Source organism: Pan paniscus, chromosome 19, assembly GCF_029289425.2.
Source record: "Pan paniscus chromosome 19, NHGRI_mPanPan1-v2.0_pri, whole genome shotgun sequence".
In the NCBI taxonomy this organism is placed as follows: Eukaryota; Metazoa; Chordata; class Mammalia; order Primates; family Hominidae; genus Pan; species Pan paniscus.
In genome coordinates this window covers 65,589,442-65,613,010 of record NC_073268.2, presented here as the reverse complement: position 1 = coordinate 65,613,010, position 23,569 = coordinate 65,589,442, and the positions used below count along the sequence as shown (strand labels likewise).

The following is a 23,569-nucleotide window of genomic DNA, read 5'->3' as shown; positions in this document are numbered from 1 at the left end:
GAGGAATGGGGGTCGTCCGGAGATGGCCCTGTACACCCTCACTACAACCTTCCCAAAAGCAGGGCCACATCTCCCCTTGACATGCTCCCCTCACCCCAACCCCAAACTTCATTCCACAAAGTCCTGGGCGTTTTTATCTGTTTGTATTAAAAAAGTAGTAACAGACACAAATATCAAAAACACAAATGCCATCGGCAGAGGGTACAGCTGAGAACGCCTGGGTCCCACCTGAGGGGCAGCACCAGGGACTCCATGGTCCACCAACCTCCCCCACTCCAGAGCAGCTAGGGGCTGGAACCCCCGGGTCCTGCTTGGGCCTCAGGCTCTCCTCCCATCTGGGGAGGAGGTGGGAGAGAGAGCTGTCTCCCCCAATAAATAAGTGCAGCCCCAACCTCAAGAGTCAGATTCAGGCTCAGCTGGAATATGGAGAGGCCACTTCAGCAGCTTGTCAGCAACTTTGTCCAGGGGAGGGAAGGATTCCTCTCCAAAGGTGGGAGGTGACACTCCTCTGGGCTGGGCTGTGGAGTTCTGCTCTCTGCTCCCTAAGAGGCCAGAGGCAGCCCCTGGATCCTAGGCTGGTGATGGGGGTCCGGCCCCCTATGGTGGGAGAAGCTGGGGCAGTTTCCCACTGGTTAGTCTAGCCACATCTGAGTTCTGAGAATTGGGACATAGGAGAAGAAAGCCTCTCATGGACTCCTGGAGATGGTCCCAGAATGGAGTCTAGCTGGTGCAGTTTCCTGCTGTAGGTAAGGCTGGACTGGATGAGCTCCTGCCTTCTTCCTCCTCCTCCATGGCCAAGTCCTGAGAGCTTGAAGCCTTGGCCCCGCCTTGGGCCTCCTCGCAGCCCTCTCCCTCACCACTGCCGCCACCGCTGCTGCCCTGCTCGCCTCCACCCTCTTCCATGGGCTCCAGCCCCAGTCCATCCAGCTCTGAGAAGAGTGGGTCATCAGGGTGACCAGGATCTTGGGTGCTGCTCCCACAGTCCACACAGGCCTTGGTGAGAGAAATGGACATGAGAGAGTCAGACAGGGTTCTCACTGCTAACCTGCCAGCCCAGCTTCCCACCCCCAGCCCACTGTGCTTCCCGAAATGTACTCCCAAGAAGCACCAGTCCACACAGATGCACCTGCGGTCCAACAAGGTTGGACAGTGCCTTGTGCCCTCTACCCAGATGCCGTTACAGGACAGTCACAATGCATATTAGCATAGGATAGGCTGTGAAAAGTTCTGCAAAGACTCATGTGGCTTAATATTCTATAATCCACAGCAAATTTAGTGGAATCAACATTCTTCAGAATTAATGATCCAAGGACATCAAGGAGATCAGCTCTTGGCCTCGATCCCTTGAACTTGAGCTCAATTCTTTTTTCTCCCCCTTGAACTTGAGCTCAATTCTTTTTTCTCCCCCTTGAACTTGAGCTCAATTCTTTTTTCTCCCCCTTGAACTTGAGCTCAATTCTTTTTTCTCCCCGTCCCAGGCTTCTCTCACCATCACATCAAGAGCCCGAGGCAGTTGGCCCTTCCGGACCCAGGAGTGCACAGCGCCCAGTTCCCGCCGCTGATCCTCAGAAAACCGAGGCTGCTGCTTCTGCATGGCTCGGAGCCGCTCCCGATCCTGCTTCAGCACAGAGGTCATGTCCCTGCCCAAGAAGGGGTTCAGAAGGCAGAGGCTGGGATCCAGGACCCGGACCAGGACCCATGAAGCTGGCATCCTTCCTCTACCACAGCTTCCCACCTCATGCTCCTCCCCTAAACTAGGGCTATGGGAGGTCAAGGCTTCCAAGACCAGGAAACCTGCTCTCCTCCTGGGAGGAACTAGTAACAGGGCTCCAAGGAGCAGGAAGAAAGATAGAAACCTTTATCCTATCCAGGGCAGAGCCAGCCCCAGAAAAGAAAACTGCCCCCACTACTACCTCTGAAAGGAAGGCCAAGAAGGCCTCTGAAATGCCTCACCTGGAGGGCACCTGGTAGGTCATCATGACGCGCTGGTCAGCATTGGCCATGAGCAGCCAAATGGGATCCTGGAGCACGTACTTAATCACCTGATCCCCGGGCTCAGCCCCGCCCCGAGCAGCCCCAGCCTCAGCCTCGGAAGAGTCGATGCTGCCAAAGTATTTGCTTGTGTGGCTGCTCTGGCTGCTGCCTGTGAAGTGGGGGGCAGACCAATGGGAGTCAGGCCGGCTGCATGCCCACTCCTGGGACCTCACAAGGCCTCCCTCAAAGGCCACATGTCCATCCCAGTGGCCTTAGGAAGCTCCGCCAAGACGGGGCCTGGGCTCCCGGCTCCCCAATCACTGCCCTACCCTGGGAGATGCTGGAGGCGGGGTACTCACGAGTGATGCTGGCTGAGGTGCTGCCCCCCTCATGGGAGCCTGAACCAGACCCAGAGCCCAAGCCAGAGCCCAAGGAGCCCGAGGCTGCGGAGCCTGTGCCGGAGCGCGAGTCCTCTTGCAGCAGAAGTTCGAGCAGGTCACTGGAGCCGGAAAGTGCGTCCTGATTGGAGGACTCAGTGACCTCCGCCTGGAGGAGGGGAGGGGGGCAAGGAGGGATGGAGGGGTCAGCACCTAGGCCTCCCTTCAACTGCTCTTACTGGTTGTGGGGAGAGGCACATCCAACCCCAGTGGTCTCTGCTCCCCACTTCGTGACAGTAGGGCCAGGCTGAGAGAGAAGAAAGCTGGCGAAGAGTGGGGATGTGAGGCCAGACCCTTTCCAAGTGACAGATGCTCTCTCAGAAGTTATTGAGATGTCCTCACCACCTGTCAGACAGACAGGACTGTCCCTTTAAAGAGGAGGTAGCCAATTTCTGCCTCATTCAGAAATTCAGCTGGGGACTCCCTCCACCTCCTGGAGGCTGAGACGCCAGCCTGGCAGAGACAGCAGGCAGCACAGGGTGGCAGAGGGGCGGGGCTGGGGTGGGGGCTGGCAGGCAGACGCAGGGGTCAGTGCTCACCAGTCTGGCCTCTGGCTCAGCAGCCTCCGCACTGGGAGGTGGGGGCCCGGCACTGCTCCCAGGGCCTCCTGCAACAGCAGCCCCCTCAGCACGGGGGAGCTCCTCCAGTTGCAGCAGATTGAGCTGGAGTGGAGAGCTGCATCTCGAGTTGAACAGTGGAGAGTCCGGGCGGTGAGGAGGACTAGGGGGGAGGGCGGGCAAGGATGGAGAAGGGGAGTGCGAGGCAGGAGTGGGAGGCCCTTCAGCAGGGGTCTGGAGTGCCCCATAAGGATAGCTGGATGGGGTTGGGAACAGATAGTTAGGGAGCACCAAGGCCACCATTGGGGTCACCAAAGGGGCGGGGAAAGCAGCTGGGGGCACAGATGTGGGAGCAGGGGGAAGAGGCTGGGGGCCTCCTCGAGGAGAGAACACTGGGAGAGGGTAGGGCTGGACAACCGCTGGGAAGGGGGTAGTGGCTGGTGGGGTGGGCCAGGGGGTGGAGGGTGGCACGGGTGAGGGGTGTGAGACATAGCAGGGCGCTTCAGCCCGAGGGTTCTGGTGGTGGCGTGAGCGCTTGGCTTTGGATCGGCAGTGGTGTCGGCGGCTTGGGGGTGCGGGGCCGTGGTGGCAGCCTGTGGGTAGAGACTAGGGTTAGCAAGGGCCTCAACCTGGGGTTAGTACCCCTGCTACCCACACTGCCCTGACACACTGACCAGGGAGAGGACAGGCCAAGGTCCCAGAGAGAACTTCTCAACCCACACAGAACGGGGGACTCAGGAGGTGGGGCACCTTCAGGGAAGAATCACAGGAGCCAGGGACAAGGGGATTTATTGAGAAAGGAACAAGGCCAGGGAGAGGTTACATGAGGGGTCGAGCTGGGGGTGTGCGGAAGATGGAGGCATGCTGGCAGATGGAGGAAGCAGGGTGAGTCCATGGACACATGGACAGATGGCTCTGGTCCATCCGCCAAACTCCTGTGGGCACTGCCAGCTTAGGCATTCCTCCTGCCCATCGAGGCCGTATTCTGCCTAGCTTGCAATGGAGTGAAGAGTGGGGCTGGAAAGCCCAGTCCTGAGTCCTGCGTCTGCCTGCAGGGGATCTCCCTCAGGCACCTGGAGGGGCTGCCTTCCACCTGCCCTTGAAGCCCAGACCCCACCCAGAGTTGGCCCAGAATCTATGCATGTCTCTTCATCAGTGACAACTGACTCCTAAGTGGGCATATTTCCTGCCCCTGCCCCCAGGCTAGGCCTGAAGTCGCTTACCTGGAGACAGCACTTCTGCCTGCCCATCCCACTGCCATCCCCCCAGGCTGCCCTCCTCTGGCTGCAGCCCGGAACCCCATCCTAGTGGGGAGAAGCTAGCGAGGGGCCTGTCCCTAGGCAGGGCCTAGTGGTGGAAGCAACACCAGCCTGGGTCCCTGGAGCAGAAACACCTCCCTTAAGACCCACCCCCCGACAATCCAGTCCTAGACTGGGCAGAGGGCAGGCTCCAGGAGGCCCCAGGTGGCTACCTCGCTCGCCAAGGGCTGAGGGAGCTGTGGAAGAGCTGTCGAGTCCACGCAGCCTGCCCAGGTCTCGGAAGCGGCTGAGGAAGGCTTGCTCTTCCTTCTGTGTGTGCAGGGACAGCACGGCCTTGGTCAGCCCCACTGGACGGTAGGCATCTGGGGCTGGGTCAGGGGCTACTGTGGGGCTGGGGGCTGGGCTGGGGGCTGGGCCTGGGGCTAGGCCAGGCAGGTCCTCCATCATGATGATGTCTGAGGAGAGTGAGATAGGGAAAAGTCATCAGAACCACTTCAGGGGTCAACACATCCATACCACACCCTCCCTGTCTGATAGCCTAGCCAACCCCTGGCAGCTCTGCCCCACAGCCAAGCCTGGTCTCCATGTACGTTTCTTGGTCACCTCTCTGCCAACGGCTGGCCCTGGGTCCTCCTCTCCATGCAAAGCTGGCCCAGAAGAAGAGACGATACTCAGGCCCCTCCAGTGGCCACTTCCTGCCAGGAAGTCTACTGGGATGACCCCGTCACAACTCTCGTTGGAAGAGAAGCCCACCCCTTGGCCTTCCCTCACACATTTTCTTGTTTCTTTTTTTTTTTTTTTTTGAGATGGAGTCTCACTCTTTCTCCCAAGCTGGAGTGCAGTGGTGCGATCTCAGCTCACTGCAACCACCACCCCCTGGGTTCAAGCGATTCTCCTGTCTCAGCCTCCCGAGTAGCTGGGACTACAGGCGCGCGCCACCACGCCCAGCTAATTTTTGCATTTTTAGTAGATACAGGGTTTCACCATGTTGCCCAGGCTGATCTCGAGCTCCTGATCTCAGGTGATCCTCCTACCTCAGCCTCCCAAAATGCTGGGATTACAGGCCTGAGCCACCATGCCCAGCCCCTCATGATTTTCAAGGTCAATATCCAAAGACCCTTCAGGGATCTTCAATTTTCCTTGCCTTCAGACCCTGTGTGGTCAGCACCTCAGGGCAAACCCTCTACCCCAGACTTTGTGTTTCAACTGACAGTAACAATACGAGAAGCAGAACAGGGGAAGGGCAAAGCCGAGAAGCCTGGCAGGGAGGGGAGAGCAAAAAGCAGTAGCCCCAAGCCCCAGGTCACAGGAGGCCTCCTTCTCTCCATCAGGGCCTAGAGGGGAGGGGAAAGGCAGGAGGGAGCTCTAGCTGGGAGACCGGTGGAGCCCAAGCACTGCCCCCCAGTTCCACACCCATACCCGACTCCGGGGGCTTCTTGTCTCCCACATGGACGATGGTGGAGCTGAAGCTACACTGACTGGTGACGGACACCACGCTCTCCGCCTTATTGGCCAGGGCGAGCGGGCTCAGGGTGCCTCCCACCACTGGCTCCTTCCGTGGGGTGGCCCCCTCCCCAGACAGCACTGCTGACGGCGGATCTGTGCAGAGAGATGGTGCCAGTTACCATCCCCACCCCCACCGGGAAGTCAGGAGAGAGGATCCCAGGGAAAAGGGGAAGGGGATGGTGGTACGGAACAGAGGGAACAGTCTGGAGACCAGGAGGCTGGGGAGGAGGGCAGGGCAGAGCAAGAGGGCCCAGAAGCAGAAGGGAAAAGACACAGGGCCACCAGGCCAGGACAGGGCAGTGGGAGCAGGGTGCATTGGATCTTTACCTTTCTTGGTCCCCACAGAGACTGGACCTGTCCTCTGCCTGTCGTCGTCAGAGGCTGAGGAGGTGGTATAGGAGGAGGAGGAGGCACATTTACGCTTAGTGGTGCTGGGGAGGTTGCAGCTCTCCAGGTACCTGGGGATGGACACAGCACAGGGCATCAGAGCAGGGCTTGGGGTGGGCAGGGTTAGAGCCCGAGGTGGAGAAGATGCCTGGCAGGCCTTACCTGAGGATGCTGTCCAGGCAGTTGATCTGTTGGTAGGAGCAGCTGGAGGCTTCTTTCCTCTCGGCCTCCTCAGGGACCAAGGCTAGTGGGGCCTGGACGGGAGCAGAACCCGCCTCCAGCTCTGGGTCTGGGGATTGGCAGGGAAGGGCCTTGGCCTTGAACGTGCCTGTAGCTGGGGCAAAGAGAGAAAGAGGAAAATAGCCTTCTCAAGCTCACATGGAAAAAAACAGCAAATGGGTTGGGGGTGAAGGTCAGGGGACCCCCCAGGTCTGTCTCTTCACCCACACATCATCATCAACTCACCAGGGAGGCGGGGCCGGGACTGAGGCCGGGCCCGAGACTCAATAAAAAGCTGCTGGCCCTGGTGCTTCACCAGATGCACATCCTTACAGATCTGCTGGAAAGTCACCTGTGGGACACAGCACCACAGTGAGCAGAACCAGGGGGTGTCGCCAGTGTCAGGGGCCAAGGGCACAATAAAACAAGAAGGTACCAGTGGGGAGGCACAGACGCCTTGATGGGAGCAGGACAAGAAGGAAAAGGCAGGAAGGAGAGGGCAAAGGAGAATCGGGCAAGACTCTGGGACTGGCAGTGCTGGTTCCAAGAAGGAGAGGGGAAAGGGCGATTAGAGGGTGAGGTAGGAGCAGGTCACTCACTGGCGCAGGAGGCCCAGGCCCCTCTGCATCACCCCCGTTGCTATCACTGGAGGACCCAGGGCTGTGGAGAGGGCCTGGGGATGTCACAGGGCCGACTCCACAGAGTCCTGTGGGGCTGGGGCTGTGGACGGGCTGCAGCAGGGAGAGGGCAGGTTAGATGGCTTGACCCCGCTTCCCACACCTTTTCTCACCTCCCACGCTCCCTCTCCGCTACTCTCACCTGCAGCAGCAGCCGGTGGATCTGCTCTGATAGCTCCTGGATATCAGTGTCCAGGGAGGGAGCTGGGCTGGGGGCCGGGGGAGTGAACACGTCCTCATTCAGGGGGGCCCTGTAGGGTGAAGAGTGAATCCAGCCCTGGCCCAGTCCTGTGCCCCACCGCACTGCCCTATCCCCAACGCCAGCTCGGGGGCATGGCCCACTTACGTGCGTACTTTGTGGCGGCCCAACACGAAGGCTACCTTGCGGCTCCAGGGGTGCACAAAGCCAGCCCAGCTGGTGTCCATGGTGACATACTCCCCGTTGCGGGCACAGAAGCGGATAGGGGAGTGGTCAAAGGGCTGGCCCGCCAACTGCAGGACTGATGGAAGTGGGAAAAGAGGAGCGGTCAAAGGGAGGGAGAGCTGAGTAAGAGGGAGGCCATGCCACTAGAGATCCAGGAGACCAAGGCACCAAGAGATACAACCACAAGGGCAGCCATTCAAAAGCCCAGGACAGTGGGAAGGGCGAGCAGGGCGAGAGGAACTCACTCTTCTTGTGGATAGCCAGCATGAGGGGTCGGTCCTCAGGATGCAGGAACAGGAGCACTGGGGCCCCCAGGAGGTCCTGGGGCAGGTAGCCCAGCAGGGGGGCAGCCCTGAACGGGAAGGAGGCATCAGAGTGGCCATGGCCTCAGCCCTGGCTGCCCTCGTCTCCTCTAGGTCCTATCCTCACCTTTCATCCACATCCTGGAAGAGGCAGCTGGGTGTGTGCCGTGTAGTGAAAATCCTCTTGTCAGGGGGTATCCGGGGAGCTGAGGCACAGAAAGTGTGGTCACTGGGTTTCGTCCAGAATGCCCAACTCCTCAGCCCTCCACTCTGCCTGGGCCCAGGCTGGCTGATGATCTGCCACACAGCTCTGCCCCGGGCACTATGGGCCCAAAGATGGTCTGGGCCAATCCTATGCCCTGTATCAGTAACACGACTGAGAGCAAGCAAAGCATTCTTCTCTGCCCTCCTCTAGCTTGGGCACCTTATTCAACTCTACCTCTAAGAGGAGCTCAAATCCTCATCTTTACAATAGCTTTTCTTGTTCCAAAATTCAAAGGGTGTGGCTCACGCCTCCCAAATTCATGTCTGGCCATGAGGAAATGTCCTTCCTCCCAGCCCCCACCAGGCCAGGGCCCTGACCTGCCCACCTTCGTAACCCGAATGGATGCGCTCTGCAATCAGCAGGCAGCACGGCTGTGCAGGGGCCCCATCTGAGACCCGGATCTTGGTCACATACGGGGTTAGGCGGAATGGCTGGTACCGAGGCCCTGGATCCCGGTCAGGACCTCCTCTAGCAAAGGAGAGAGGAGCATTAGGGACTTTCAACAGAGAGCCACCCACTCCTCCAACAACAAGGTCACAGCAGACAACAGCAAAGACGCTGGGGAGGGGGCAGGAGGAGGCAGAGGTAGGCCGGGCACGGTGGCTCACGCCTTTAATCCCAGCACTTTGGGAGGCCAAGGCAGGCGGATCACCTGAGGTCAGGAGTTCGAGACCAGCCTGGCCAACATGGTGAAACCCCGTCTCTACTAAAAATACAAAAATTAACTGGGCGTGGTGGTGCATGCCTGTAATCCCAGCTACTTGGGAGGCTGAGGCAGGAGAATCGCTTGAACCTGGGAGGCGGAGGTTGCAGTGAGACGAGATTGTGCCACTGCAGTCCAGCCTGGGTGACAGAGTGAGACTCCCTTTCAAAAAGCAAAAACAAAAAAAAAGGAGGCAGAGATCTTCTCCAGTTCCCCTCACCTACCTGATACGGCAGAAGACGGACTTCTCCTGGGTAAAGTCCCTGAGGCCTGAACCTGGGACAGACAGGAGAGGAGTGAGCACAGCTTCCTGTCCCTTCCCTAGGCTGCGAAGAACCCACTAAGGGAAAGTCTGGGTTCCCTGGCCCCTCACAGCAGGAATTTCCTGGGACTGCTCATGCCTCCCCACAGCGCTTGGGCACCTCACCTGCTGAGGCCCCTGTGCCCCAGGTGGGCAGGCGAGATGGAGCAGTGGAACCATAGAAGACTCCCACATCCTGGGGAGCCAGGAGCTCAGAGAAGCGGGTACCCCGGAACACGTCCCGCTTGCAACGCAGCAGGACAGCTGCCTGCTCCGAAATGTAGACGATTCGGCCCGTCAGGAAGGAGACAGCCACTGAGAAGGTATCCTGGCAGGAGGGGGAGAGCAAGAGCAGATTCAAGAGCTGTGGGAGAAGGGGTAGGGGTGCGTCGGGATGCAGAGGCCAGGCCGCCGCTGACCTGGTTCTGAAGTGTGTACTCAGACGTGATGTGCTCCAGCTCCTCCAGGGTATAGGTGGACATGTCCATGGAGCAAGGCTCGCCCTCCTCCAGGCTCCACTGCTGGTAGTATTCCTGGTTGGCTGCAGAGTGGAGGCAGTGAGGCATTCAGTAAGGAGGCTGCCTCAACACAGGAGCCCAGGCCCAGGCCATTCCCTCTTGGGACACACCACTTACCCTGCACCTGCTTGACACAGGCCAGTGCGTACTGCAGCGTGGCCAGGGTCCCAGAGCGGCCCTTGCCCCGGCGCTCTGGCGGCAGTCGAAGCTTGAGCTCTCGAAGTGCTGTCATGAGTTCCTTCTGAGTCCTTGCCCGGGCTGACTGTTCACTGCTGCGGGGCCCACAGGGAAGAAAGAGATAAAGACATTAGTCCCAGAGTGTGGCCTGGGCCCCCAGACCTCTCCTCCAGCCTCACCCTATGTACCTGCAGCCACTGGTGGACGGGTTGTCCTGCTCTGAGCTGGCACTCAGGAGGCTGTAGGCAATGGAACTGCTGGGTGGGGATGGGCTCTGAGAGTTTGTGCTAGGAGACAGCAACAGGCCCAGTTACAGGTAGGGCCAGCAGTGCGAGGCCTGTCACCCAGCTCTGCCTGCTCCCAAGACCATTCCTAGACCCAACATACACATCCATACACACCTCTTGCTGCTCTCAGTGGTCTCCAGCAGGGCTGAGTCCTTGCCGTTGCCTGAGGAGGAGCTGTGTGAGCTCCGCTGAGATGCGCCTCTAGACTCATGCCCGTTGGACTCATTGCCGCTTGAACCATTGCTGTTGGCATCGGTGTCATCGGCCAGGCTGGGGCCTGGGCAAGGCCGGTGCTGTGGGGGCCCAGGGGATGGGACGCCCCCAGGACAAAATGATTCCCCAGGCCTGGGGTCTCCTCCCCCATCAGCCCCTTCTAGGGGGCCACTCATGTCTGGGCCATGGGGAGAACAGAACAGAGAAGGCGGAGAGGCCACCACGGATGCACGAGGGGGCCTGGAGGCCAGGCTGAGGGAGTGAGGTGGAAGATCTAAGTCTCTGAGGGTTGAGAAGTTCGATCACAGCCAGTACCTGGAGAGGGAGACCAGGAAGCAGGGCTTGCAGAAAGCTGGTTTGTTAACTCCAGAGCACCTGCTGGCTTCACTCAGACCTTCCCCCTGCCTGGCCTCATGCAGGACTGATGGGAGTGGAACCGAGGCCTGGGGCTTCCAATGGGGAGTCAGGATGTTTCCTGTACCCTTAGGGGGACTGCCAGCGGGAGAAGGTGCTCCGAGGCCTTCCTTCACATCCCCTGCCACCATGGCCTGAGCAATCAATGAGAACCACGGCTGTAGGCAAAAACCTGGACACTTCCCATTCCCAAGTTCCCATTAGGTGTCCACTCTGCCTGGGCCTCCAAGGCCTCGGAGCAGGAGGTGAGCTGGTCGCCTCCTATATTTAGGCCTCCAGGCTAATTTTATCCGGGGGCGGTGCCACCCCCGCTGCACATGCGCGCCGACGTGCGCGGCCCCACCACGCGCTTCCGCCGCCGCCACGGTCGCCAGGGAAACCGACGTCAGCTGCTGAGCTCAGCGGTTGCTGGAGGGACCACAGGAGGGCGGGAGGAGCGACCCCTCCCCCATTTCCCGGCGGAAGTGGGGGAACGGCCCACTCACACTGGTGGGCGCGGCCGGGGGGGTCACGCATCCCTTACATATCCCCAGTCCCAGGATGGCTCGGTGGCCGTACGAAGTGGGACGGCCTATTAGGATTCCAGGGTTGGTCCTGGCTTCCCCAGGACGAAACACAACGGCCACTGCCCTCGGCGCAAAAGCCCCTCAACCTGACTCTCGCCTGGATCCCAGTCATTCTGGTCAAGACAACACAGCCTTTCCTTCTTTAGCCCCTGCGCTGCTTCCCCACCACGAGGACCGAAGCCGGCAACCTGCCATCGTCAAGGACCCGAGGATCCTCTCTCTTCAGTCCCCTACTTTTCTGGCCAGACCCCCCCACCAACCCCAAGCCTTGGGCAGAAGACGCACAACAGTCAACAGATCTTTCTTCCCCTACTCCCCGTCCAACCACACCCCCACTACTGAGCATTTTCTGAGCGCCAGGGGAAAAGGGAAGGTTGTGGCCAACAGCAGGAACGAGCGCTGGGAACGGGATGTTCTAGTCCGAAGTGGGCTGACATCACAGGCGGCGCAGGGCCAGGGACTGGAGAACAGAGACACGGGGAGCGCTGAAAGCCTAATAGGGTCCTGGTACCGGGGCAAACCTAGGGCCCCTCGAGTAACGAGCAAGAAGACCGGGGCATGCCCGCTGAGAGTCGGCTGTGGGGCCGGGAAAGCTGGGACGGGGAGGTGGGGACAAGCTGGAGGTAAGATGAGTGGGTCAGGAGTGCAGACTCCCGGTGCAAGATTTCGAGGAGGACTTCGGTCCTTGGGGGCAGGGAGAGGGTGGGTAGCGGTAAGGACGACAGTGTGCCCTCTGCCTGGGCCGAAAGTAGCCCATCAGATTGGAAGTGGCAGCGGTCCGGCTCAGGGACGGAGATCGGCCCCAGGATGGCCGCAGAGATGCCTACCTGGTCGCAGGAGTGTCCTCCGCCCGCCTGCCCGCCGCCGCTCCAGCCCGCAGCCGAGTGGAAGCTCCACCGGGCGGGCGGGGAGGCGGGTTGCATAATACCGGGCACTGCCCCCTCATTGGCCTCTTGCCGATGGAGCCGCAGGCCCCGCCCCCGATTGGCTGGGGATCTCTTCCCGGCGCCTGATTGGCTAGTGGCCTCCACTAAGGTCAGGGCTGTGTCACACACACGGGCGCACGTGGACCTGGGTGCTGGTGCTGGGCTGAAGAGCCCCAGACACCGCCCAGCCAATGGGCGCAGGACGCTTGCACATTGAATAATGGAAGGGAGGAGAGAGGGAGATACGCTGCGCCTCTTTAGGGAAAAAGCCCGGGCCAGAGTAGGTGCTCAAGACTTGTCTACTTCCTGAACGCACTAGCCTTGCAGAACACAACATCTTGGCATCTTCGCCTTTCCAAGGGTGAGGAAAAGGAATGGCGCTGCAAGTTAGGCCAGCTGGATGAGATGGGTGGTCCTTGAGAGGAGGGGAGAGACAGAAACCTGCCTGGGCCTCTCCTGGGTTCCTTTCCCAACCTTGTTCCCTCCCAACCTTCGTTCTACATAATGAAGCCCTTTAACCGAAGCACTTCCTCTGACACTTCAAATCCTGGGAGAGGACAGTTAAGGGTCCACGTGTGACCGGTGGGTGAGTGGGTGGAGGAAGGATGCGGACAATGGAAGAGGCAACCAGAGCCAATAGTGGCTGTGAAGGGAAACAATGGCAGGTGCTTCTATGGCCACTCAGAGACAAGGTCTCCAGGCAGCCTACGTGGTGTCTAGTACTTTCCTCCAGAGGACGCAGCCACCCACAGTTAAAGCTGCCCCAAAAGTGGGGGCCAGGAAGCCAGGACTACAGAGGGACCAAGGGGATGGCCCAGAGAAGAGGCCAGCTGGGGCCCTAGACAGAGAAAGGTGGGGTGGCAAGGGCTTCATATTTCCACTGCTTGGAAAAGAGAAAGCCAAACTCCAGGGGCCCAGACGGAACGTCATCTGTCTCATTCACTGCAGTCTCCAGAGCCCAGGACAGGACCTGACACATGGCAAGTGATCGATAAACGTGATTTTTTTTTTTTTTTTAAAAACAAGGATAGGTTGGGGAGGTGGGAAAAGAGTGTCAACAGGAGAAAGGGGGCTGGGAATTCTGATTCTCTAAAAGAGAGGAGTAGTCCTAGAAAGAGAACAGGGGCACGATTTGCAGGCAATAAAATGTTAGTCTGGGCTCAGGAGAGCAGCAGTTACACAGACCCCTCCATCCAGGACCATGATGAGTAGTTCCTCGCAGGGCTCCCTGGAAACGTGGGTAGTAGATGAACAGGCCTCCAAGCAGCTGCTGACATAATCATTGTGGGGGCACTCCCCTCACTGTCACGTGGCCTAAGCTTTCCTGAACAATGAGGGAAGGGTGAAGGGGAGGGCTCTGTGGAAAAGCTGAGACAAGATCGTGTTATAAATTAACCCAGAAAAATCGAAACAGGAAAACAAAAGATTCAGGAGCCTGGAGGCCGGGCGCGGTGGCTCACGCCTGTAATCCCAGCACTTTGGGAGGCCCAGGCAGGCGGATCACCTGAGGTCGGGAGTTCGAGACCAGCCTGACCAACATGGAGAAACCCCGTCTCTATTAAAAAAAAAAAAAAAGATTCAGGAGCTTGGATTCTCAGTCTCCTCTCCCTGAAAATGATCCTCCCCACCCCAACTCATACTGTGGCTTTGGCCTTATCTCGTTTGCAGATACCTCTTCCCTGGAAACATGGTTTTTCTCCCCCTTCAGGGATTTAGCTGTGATCTCCCCTAACCCAGGCAGTCCTTGATCTCCCGCCTCCATCTCCCTGTCTTTTGCATAGACAAAAGGCTCCAGCACTCCAGCAGCCCCCGTTTGCTCCCAAGACTCTTGTCCTGCTTCACCGTCCCCACAGTAACCAGGCCCTGCTGCCGTCAATGGAGGCGAGGGGGCGGGAGACAGCAGTGACGTCAAGGCGGAAGAAGGGGGCGGGGCGAAGCTGCCTCGGAATGTGGGGCAGGGAGGCTGGAGAGACTGGAGAGGCAGCGGTTTGGGAGGCGGCCAGCCCGAGAGGGCGGCGGCCAGCGCACTTGGGAACATCATGTTCTCTTGGCTGGTGGCCCAGGACATGCAACCAGCCTGGGCGCCTCCCCCAACAAAACGACAGCCGTCCAGTCCCAAAGCCAGGGATTCCTGGAGAGAGGATTAGGAGGAAGGGGGCCCCCTCCCCACACCTCCCCCCACCACGCCTGGCTCTCTTTTCAGGACTCCCATCTGCCCGCTCCTCAGCTTGTTCCTGCAGCTCTGGCTTTTCCTCTCTCCCAAACTGTACACATCTGCTGGCCTGGTACCAAAGACCCAGGGCGGAGAAGTTGGAGGTCCTGTCTCTGGGAGAGAACACGCACCTTTGCTACCTTCCAGAAGCCCCTTCAGAGCCTGAATCTCTTATTATGACAGCGGGCGGGGGAAGAGGGAGAGGGGCGCGGACAGGGAGGAGAAGGGGCCTAGGATGAAAAAATCAAACTGGGACAGAGCAAGTGGCCCAGTCTAGGGCCTGGATGCTGGGAGAGGGCTGGAAGGGAGGAATGAGGGAATTTGGACTGCTGCCTGAAGACCAAAAGAGCCAGGAAGAGAGAAATGGGACGCCATCAAAACTTGCAGAAAAACTTGAGAATATGAGACTAGTTCCCAGCCACAGCATTCACATAAATCTCTCACCATAACCCAGGCATTATGCTAAGCACTTTATATTATCTTATTTCATCCCCAGAACAACCCCGTGAGATAGATATCGTTATCCCCATTCCATGGGGGATAACTAAGGCACGGAAGTTACTAAACTTGTCCAGTGCCTCATAACATGGTCTCAAGCTCTTAACAAATGGAGCCCAGGATTCAAAAATCTGAACTCTAATAATGGCTTGTCATTCTGGTTTCTTACCCTTGAGGAACCTGTGAGGTGTTAACCAACCTGTAAGCTGCATTCCAGCACTGGCAAACCTGGCCTCTCAAATATCCAGCCAATTCTAAGTTTGGTGCCAGGAACACAGACTCCATCCAACCCCTTTCTCTGCCTTAGGCCTGATCCCAAGCCACTGTTTGCACTCCCCACACACTTAACATCATAGCCCGTTTTCCCAGGCTCACAAAGTGCTTGAGATCACCCAAGCAGCCACCAGCCCCAATGATTTCCTACGAAGCCCACTTCCTCACTTTTCTACTTTACCTCAGGCCAACTTTACCAGACGCCTGGCCTGGTTGTTTGTACAGACAGATACCAAAACACCCTGTTGGTGCGTCCCCACCTCTAGGGTCTCAGGAAGACGTGCACAGCCAATCTGCCCAAACCCCAACCCTATCCTCTCAGGACTCAATAGTTGCTACCCCACGTCTATTCTCAAGGACGACTCTGAGGCCTAAACCCTTCCGTTTAACATGAGAAAGACGCCCGGAGCCGTAATGTGACTGGCTCTGGGTCTCACAAATTAAAACACCATCCTTTCTCATATCAGCATGCCAACCCTTTGGTACCCTCCGACTTGCCCTACCAGGGCCTCCCTCCGGCCTCCGAACCTCTGCCTCTTTCAAGTGTTTAAGGAGACCACCCAAACACCCTGGGAGCAGGGGCTCCTTCAGTCCCGACCTGAGAGGGAGCTCCCTCAGGTCGCAGAGGGCTTCCGAGCCCTTCCCCCCTGGCAGTCAAGTGTCCAGGGACTCCACGGGGGCGAGGGATCTGATGTCACTAACTCCCACCCCGTCCCTCTAGACCTGAGTTCACGGTCCCTATTCTCCACAACCATCAGAGCTCCCACCGCAGTTATCACGTATTTGCATGATCCCACACACACACTCTATTTAACACCTTCCTAACCGACCACACCACCCCGGAAAAGTCCACACCGATCGCCCCGCATCTCTCCCCCATCCCCAAGCACTCACCGCTCGGCGCGCACGCACACTCCAAATTTCTTCTAGGACTTCTAGCATTACACTGGCTCCTCCAAACCCGCCCACGGGCCGGGCTGCCACGCCCCCCACGCTTATTGGCTTAGGGGCGCCGACCCATGCCCCGTGCCGCGTGCAGCCGCCGGCCCCCGCACAGCCTCCATTGGCACCTCCGGCCGCCATCGTCTTCTCATTGGTCAGCAGGCCAACGGGGGCGGGAGAGATACACGTGAGAGAGGGGCCGCCCCAACGCGGGGATTGGAAGACTGACAGGAAGCCACGCCCTCGACACTTCTGAGGTTCTTATTGGCTGGGGAAATAACCCCCGACCTGCCAAGATTGGTGACGTAAATGCCAGTCCCGCTCTCCAAGCTTTCTCATAGGCTGAGAGGTCTTGGAGCTGTAGGGTACACGTGCAGGCGGTCTCACGCGGCAACTTGTTTACCCAGAAGCTGGGGATTTTCCTTGAAGACACTCTTAACCACGGCTGCTAAATCTGCGCAGGCGCAGCGAGCGTGACCTGCACGCAGGCGCAGACGTGAGCGGTGGCAGCGTATAAGGCGCACTTTGTACAGAGACCCGGGCGTGACAAGGGCGCCTCTGGCGCTGGGGTTCCGGCCCTGGGTCCCACCGAGGCTCCCTGAAGCTGGAAGGTGAGAGTATTAGGGTGAAGCGGTCTTCAGATCTCAGCACGGTGTCTTGGTGACGATGAAAATAAGAGAGCCTCTTCCTGATTGTTTTCTGCGGGCCAGGCCAGGCGCTTCTCACAAACTCTGAGGAGGCCAGCTCACATACTCCCCCCGCCTCACAAATGAGACCGAGATCCAGGGGGGTTACATAATCTGTTCGCCTGTAACACGCTAGTCAGTAACAACGCGAAAACTTGAACCCAAGTCCCCGACACCATAAAGCAGGCGGGTCCTGGGGCCCATGGGAACTCTTAAACCTGGAAGGGATTTGAGTTGGAAGTGCGAAATCCTGAGCACTGCCTGGCATATAGTAAGACTTCAATCAAGTTGGACGTTCTGGTAATGATTGTGTACCTAATTATAAGAATCACGGTGGCTCACGCCTGTAACCCCAGTACTTTGGCAGGCTGAGGTGGGTGGATCACTTGAGGTCACGAATTTGAGACCAGCCTGGCCAACATGGTAAAACCCTGTCTCTACTAAAAAAAAAAAAAAAAAAAAAAAAAACGACGGCCGGGCGCGGTGGATAACGCCTGTATTCCCAGCACTTTGGGAGGCTGAGGCGGGCGGATCACGAGGTCAGGAGATCAAGACCATCCTGGCTAACACGGTGAAACCCCGTCTCTACTAAAAATACAAAAAATTAGCCGGGCGAGGTGGCGGGCGCCTGTAGTTCCAGCTACTGCAGGAGAATGGCGTGAACCCGGGAGGCGGGACTTGCAGTGAGCCGAGATCGCACTCCAGCCTGGGCGGCAGAGCAAGACTCCGTCTCAAAAAAAAAAAAAAAAAAAAAAAAAATCCCCACAAAAATTAGCCGGGCATGGTGGTGGGTACCTGTAATCCCAGCTACTCAGGAGGCTGAGGCACAAGGATTGCTTAAACCCAGGAGGCGGAGGTTGCGTGAGCCAAGATTGCACCAGGGCATTCCAGCCTGGGTGACAGAGCGAGACTGTCTCAAAGCAAAAAAAGGCCGCGCGCGGTGGCGATTCTCCTGCCTCAGCCTCCCAAGTAGCTGGGATTACAGGCGCATGCCACCACGCCTAATTTTTTTGTATTTTTAGTAGAGATGAGGTTTCACCATGTTGGCAAGGCTGGTCTCGAACTCCTGACCTCAAATGATCTGCCTGCCTCAGCCTCCCGAAGTGATAGGATTACAGGCGTGAGCCACCACACTCTACCTAAAATATACTCTCATGTGTTCAACATCGTGTTAAGTGGATTTTTTTTTTTTTTTTTTTTTTTGAGACAATCTCGTTCTGTCACCCAGGCTGGAGCGCAGTGGGGTGATCTGGGCTCACTGCAACCTCCACCTCCCAGGTTCAAGCAATTCTCTGCCTCAGCCTCCCGAGTAGCTGGGATTACAGGTGCCCGCCACCATCCCCGGCTAATTTTTTGTGTGTATTTTTAGTAGAGACGTGGTTTCACTATGTTGGCCAGGCTGGTCTTGAACTCCTGACCTCGTGATCCGCCCACCTCGGCCTCCCAAAGGGCTGGGATTACTGGCGTGAGCCACCGCGGCCGGCCACTCATTGTTGAAGCACCTGGGAACAGGGATACTAAGATGCCACATCGGGGCCTCCTGGACCTACAGGCTGTGGCAGTTCAGTGTGGGGTCTAAAGTCACAAGTCATACAACAGAGTACAGGGGTAGTAGGCCATCTACAGGCAGCTCCACAACATACTCAGCTTTGTCTCTGTGAGCCTATTTAAACCACAATTTACTAACCCCGTCTGGGCGCTGGCACTGGGTTAGGCACAGAGGGGAAGACATGCTTCACAGAAATGGCCAACTACTTCATCTACTGCTGCACGGGAGCCACTGCAGAGCGTCTAGAAGTTAAATCGAGGAGTAGAAAGGAGTCCAACAGCAGGAACATGCCCCAGTAAAGGGAAACGAAAGCTGGGAACCCCTAGACCATAGGGCGCACCGGGCTTAGAGACACAGGGGCTGGCTATGACACTTCCCATTACCAACTCCTAGTGCCCCCCTGTGGCCACTTTGAGAATCACACTTTGCCCTGCCCAAGGTCAGGGCCTCTTGCAAAGTCCAGTCCATTACCAATGTATCTTCTCAACCTTCCTGGTATACCTTCCGATCCAATATTATTCCCATTGGTTAAGAAAAGATCTTATTCTCCCCCAACCAAAAAAAAAAAAAAAAAAATAGAAAAAATAAAAAAGATCTTAGACAACACCTGGATACTCATTACACATTTATTGTACATTTTCACAATCTGGATGCGCCACAGAATTGGGGGCATGGGGTGGGGGAAGAGGGGGGCAGGGGACACTGGGATAATATGGGGGGTCTAGAACACAGCACCCCCACCTCCAGCATCTCTCCTACCCTTTCACACCACAGCTTAGATATCCCTGCTCCCCCTCCACACAGAAAACCAGAAGTGTGGGGGGAAGAAAGTTTGGGGGCCCCCTCCCGTGGCAGGTTAAGGGACTGTACCCTCAAACCCTTAAAATTGTGCCATTTAAAAAGACAATAGACCCTTCCTCAATCAGTTCACCCAATGAGAGGACAGCTCTCTCTGGGCTCAATAGTCCTGGAGAGGGGCGAGCATCCCCGTTTTCCAGCAAGTCCCATACACACATTGGCAGTGACTAGTACCCCCACCCTAAATTCAGGGGGGGCAGTCAGAGAAGCTGGGCAGTGATGGGGCAACACCCCCCAAATTGGGGAGGAGGGTTTTCAGTCCAACCCCCAGCAGGGGTGAGGCCAGAGATTTCAGGCAGGAATTGGGGGGATTCTCTGCCCTGCCCCACTCCTCCCCAAGGCAGTGATGACCCCCCCACACACACTGGTAGCCACCCCTCTCACAAGAGATCAATTGTGGCCAACCCCCAACTCTCCTGGTGGGAGGAGGAGGTGGATCAGGCAGATGGGAGGGAAACCCCATGGGAATGTCAGTTGAGTACCCCACATGAAAACTGGGGAGCAGGAATGTAGGGAGAAACCCGAAGTGGCAGAATTATTGGTCCATCATAACATACTGAACTTCAAGACACTTACATACCAGCTGGGGGAGGGAGAGGAGGGTACAAGAGGTTTGGAAAATGAGGGTAAGGGAGGCAAACTGGACTAGAGGGGCTAGGAGGAGGCAATGCTGGGGGCCAGGGCAGCCTGGTTCCCCAAAAGCCCAGGCTCCCCACCACCTGCGAGTAATGTCGTGCAAATGAAAATGTGATACAAGAACTAATGGGGACTAACTTCTCAGTAAAAAAAGAAACACAGGTTGAGAGAAGAGTGATGGAACAAAAAGAAATGGAAAGGGATGGCAGTATGTAATGATACGCTAATTAACATGCTGGACGCTCCCAAAGACCTTGGGATTCTTAGGACCAAGTGGGGCCAGTCTCAGAGCCTCCCAATGGATACAAAGAAGATGCACCTAAGGAAGCCTGGACAGGTGCTGTTTTTTTTTTTTTTTTTTTTTTGAGGGCGGGGCAGAGGGAGCATGACGGGGAGAGTGAGGAGGAAAGAGGAAAGGAAGGCCAGGGTGGGAGGAAGGATCAGCTAAATCTGAGGGAAGAAGAAGGAAAGGAGAGGGACTATTGCATAGCAGATGCAAATGAAGGGACTTGGGGCTAGTCAGGAAGAAAGGGAAAGGGAAGGAAGGCAAGAGAGAGGAGGTGAAGGGAACCTCAGGAAGGGTTGTTAAGGACAACCGGAAAAATCATCTAGTAATAAAACTACAAACAGACCAAATATATATAATATTATATATGTATAAATAACAGCTGGCTATTTACAGGGGGACACACACACGGACACACACACACGGATCCAGGGGAGGGGGGGCTGAAAGATATGGCTGAGAGGTGGAGGAACGGCTGAGGGTGGGGGGAGAGGCCCTTCTCTAGGCAGGGCAGACTCCTCAGGGATTTAAGTGCTGAAGTAAACTGTGGAGAGAGGGGAAGAAGATGAGGAAGAGGGAGAGGGGAGAGAAAGAGAGAGAACAAGAAAGCAGTGTGTCAGGCCTGGCCCTGCTCCAATCCTCCCCACTCCCCAGCTGGCTGACACCCTCTCTTGGACTCAGTTTTTCCATCTACAAAGCAAGGGGCTAGACAGGTAGGTTCTGAGGTCCCTTCCGCTCCATGGTATGGCCTTGAAGCCACAGACCCTAATCCTCTGAGCCTCTGAGACCGCAAGCTCTCAAATAATGGGGTGGTTGCCTTCCTGGTCATGTCTCAAGCCCCTGGTCCTTTCCTTTCTCCCACTCCTCAATTCCAGGGTTCTCAGACTGGGCTCTTAGGCCTAAAGGGTCCTCAATGGATACACCAGCTTTCCTATTTCCAAATGTTAACAAAACTGCCAAGAACTAGGCAAAATGCAGGCTAAATAACATCAAAGTTTTTGGCTCTAGATGAATCAGAATTGCGATTAGCAGCTATATGTGTTTTTGGCTGAAAAGTAAAAACTAGGTTAATGACCTTCAAAACCTAGAATCCACTGGGGAAACCTCTCCAGGGAAAGGGCCCCGGCCATTCTCACCCTACTCACCTATGATGATGATGAGGATGATGGCGCAAATCACTCCCAAGATGATCATCATCTGGGGGTGAGAGGCGAGGATCAGTAAGACAAACTATGATACGCCATTCACCCGCCAGTCCTCCTTCCTGTCCCCACCCTTACCTTGAGGTTTTTCCACCAGTATTTGCGCTTGAGCTTGGCTGCACTTGTTTCAAACTGGGAGGCCCCCGCCTGGAGTGCATCTGCACGGTCGTCCAGCTCCGACAGCTTCTGGTCTCGCTCCAGGACCTTGTCCACGTTCACCCTCATGATGTCCACCACCTGGGAGAAGGGCCCACGAGGCAGGGGGGTGTGCCAAGGCCCACCTCAGTGAGGGCAATCCTCAAACATGTGCCCACCGTGCCACACATGGAACATGCACCCTGATGCTGCCAGGTTAACATGCCAAGGACATACAGAACATGCCTAGCACACCTGGGGACATGCAAGGAGCACACATCAGGGGCATGCTGGTGACATCTCAGATGTCATAGCAACACCCTCCCTCTATGGAACCTCAGGCGCTCTGTCCATCACCAGAGCACACCTGCCCAGGCTGGCACACCCCAGGCTAGCAAAGCTGATTAACACCCCCAGCGCCCTTCCAAGTGCGTGCTGACAGGGAGACAGGGATGGGGCATGGTATCTTTGTCCGCAAACCCACAGGCGTGAACTGTCATCACTCCCAAACCAACATGGGCCCCTACACCTATACGCCAACCCCCAGGGTCCCTCCTACTGCTTTTGACTCCCCCCACACTCACCTCATCCACCTGGGCCTGGGTCTGCTGCAGTCTCCTGTTACTGGTGAGGTTTGGAGGGGGTGCAGGGGGACCACCCTCCCCAGCCGGGGCAGCAGGGGGGGCCGTGGCAGCGGTAGCAGACCTGAGGAGCAGGGACGGATTAAGACCCAGGGCCTGCAGCCTCCCGGCCCCGCAGCCAGGGCTCCGCCCATCCACCTGTCCATCCTCGTCCCTCCAGTCCTCCTTTTCGGGAGGAAGGCCACCCGATGTAAGCCCTGGTCTCGGTCCAGCCCCGCCGCCGATGAGCTGCGTGACCTTGAGCGAGGCCCCCCCTCCCCCCGGCCTCAGTTTCCCCGCCTGTCAACTGAGGGCGACCTCACAGATGCGATCCGGGTCGACCCGAAAAGACAGGCGGCCGCGGTGACAGGGGCGGGGAGGGGCAGGAGGACACTGGGTCCGCTCCTTCCCGCGGCCATCGCCCGAGCCGGCCAGCCCAGGACGCGGGGCTCCTCGGCCGCCCGCGCGCAGTCACCGGCTTGGGCCTGGCCCCGGGGCGCGGGGAACGCAGGAGAGACCCCGGGCACTCCCCACGGCTGGTTGCCAAGGGCGGCGGCCGGCGCAGGGAAGCGCGGTGAGGGTGGCGGGCGGCCGACTCACATGGCGGGGGCAGCGGGTGGAGGACTTGGCAGCGGCAGTGATGGCGGCGGCGGCTCGCGCTGTCTCCGACTGGCGCTGGCTGCCCGGGACGGAAAGATGGCGGCCGCGCGTCACCCGCATCCGGGCACTGCGGGCGGGGGCGGGGCGCCGCGGGAGACGCGTCGCGAGCGGGGCCGCGGGGGCGGGGCGCTGCGGGGCGCTGCGGGGCGGGGGTCGTGCCGGGCAGGACCACGGGCCCCGCGCCACCATGCCCCGGCAGCTCCCTCGGCACTCGCGGGACCCCAAGGTGGGCTGCTGCGGTTTCCCCAAACCCACCGCCACCCCACCCTGTCTGACCACAGCCGCCCCCAAACCGCCTGCCACCTGCCCCTTAGAGCACAACGCAGCCTGGCCCTACACCTAACCCCCAGACCACTCCCTCAATCGTGAACCCAGTAAACCAGCCTGCACCCCACACAGCCCAAGGTCTTGCCCCGCGCCCAGGTCCCAGCACCTAGCGACCCGCCTTCAGCACTTGGAATGGGCTGGAGTTGGGAAATCAGAGAGGGCCAGTGCAGGTGCTGGGGCAATATCGAGAGCGGGGACCTTGCTGCTAGGGTGGAGAGGAGTGGGGGAGATTGGTCCCAACCCATCACCGCTGGTGGATGTCTCAGAGGAAGCCTGGGGTCCCTGGCCACTGGGTAGGAGGGTAGGAAGAAAAGATGAGGCAGGCTCTTCCCGCCCAAACAAGTCCAGGGGGCGGAGGACGGGGGAGTGTCTACAGGGTGTGGGGAGGGGGCTGCCCCGCCTCACGATTAAGGTTCAGACTAGAGGTACTTAACCGCTGAAGCAGGCCCGACTGAGGTGGGGTGAGCTGAGGACCCCGAGGAGGAGGGCACAAGGCTGCCGGGGGTGATGGGGGCAGGGGCTGCTTCACGTGGTGGCTGCTGACTGGCCAAGACCTAGCTTTGCCCCAGGCTT

At 58.0% G+C, this 23,569-nt stretch overlaps 2 protein-coding genes across 7 annotated transcripts; both read right to left on the bottom strand.

The window, feature by feature from the left end:
* Window positions 1–126: 126 nt before the first annotated feature.
* PER1 (period circadian regulator 1) lies at window positions 127–16,142 on the bottom strand. Of its 5 annotated transcripts, none has more exons than XM_003818054.5 (23): window positions 15,990–16,140; window positions 10,108–10,521; window positions 9,895–9,993; window positions 9,647–9,801; window positions 9,431–9,552; window positions 9,138–9,339; window positions 8,935–8,986; window positions 8,333–8,475; window positions 7,870–7,948; window positions 7,686–7,792; window positions 7,363–7,516; window positions 7,159–7,267; window positions 6,939–7,070; window positions 6,586–6,691; window positions 6,283–6,454; window positions 6,061–6,191; window positions 5,647–5,826; window positions 4,440–4,682; window positions 2,951–3,561; window positions 2,334–2,520; window positions 1,954–2,143; window positions 1,490–1,640; window positions 127–993 (listed from the first exon to the last, which is right to left on the bottom strand). In XM_003818054.5, the coding sequence occupies exons 2-23, from the start codon at window positions 10,380–10,382 to the stop codon at window positions 721–723; spliced, it is 3,873 nt and encodes a 1,290-aa protein (XP_003818102.1). In that variant the 5' UTR covers window positions 10,383–10,521; window positions 15,990–16,140; the 3' UTR covers window positions 127–720. The 5 variants fall into 5 exon arrangements, with proteins under 5 accessions (XP_003818102.1, XP_003818103.1, XP_054957887.1 ...); XM_003818055.7 differs by lacking the exon at window positions 15,990–16,140 and adding an exon at window positions 12,014–12,590; XM_055101912.2 differs by lacking the exon at window positions 5,647–5,826 and having other exon boundaries at window positions 15,990–16,142.
* Window positions 16,143–18,884: 2,742 nt separating this feature from the next.
* VAMP2 (vesicle associated membrane protein 2) lies at window positions 18,885–23,099 on the bottom strand. 2 transcript variants are annotated; one of them, XM_034942416.3, is made up of 5 exons: window positions 22,610–23,099; window positions 21,974–22,094; window positions 21,333–21,491; window positions 21,198–21,249; window positions 18,885–20,596 (listed from the first exon to the last, which is right to left on the bottom strand). In XM_034942416.3, coding segments are annotated over exons 1-5 (351 nt in total). In that variant the 5' UTR covers window positions 22,612–23,099; the 3' UTR covers window positions 18,885–20,579. The 2 variants fall into 2 exon arrangements, with proteins under 2 accessions (XP_034798307.1, XP_003818104.1); XM_003818056.6 differs by lacking the exon at window positions 22,610–23,099 and adding an exon at window positions 22,169–22,608.
* Window positions 23,100–23,569: the final 470 nt, after the last annotated feature.

Bases quoted from the DNA above. Each gene is read 5' to 3' on its own strand.
- PER1 (XM_003818054.5), bottom strand. From the start codon at position 10,382: ATGAGTGGCCCCCTAGAAGGGGCTGATGGGGGAGGAGACCCCAGGCCT. The intron at 8,987-9,137 runs GTGAGGTGCCCA...TGTCTGTCCCAG, and splicing joins GGGCACAGGGGCCTCAGCAG to GTTCAGGCCTCAGGGACTTT. The intron at 6,455-6,585 runs GTGAGTTGATGA...TCTTTGCCCCAG, and splicing joins GTCCCGGCCCCGCCTCCCTG to CTACAGGCACGTTCAAGGCC.
- VAMP2 (XM_003818056.6), bottom strand. The intron at 21,492-21,973 runs GTGAGTGTGGGG...CCCTTCTCCCAG, and splicing joins CCCAGGCCCAGGTGGATGAG to GTGGTGGACATCATGAGGGT. The intron at 21,250-21,332 runs GTAAGGGTGGGG...TCTCACCCCCAG, and splicing joins ACTGGTGGAAAAACCTCAAG to ATGATGATCATCTTGGGAGT.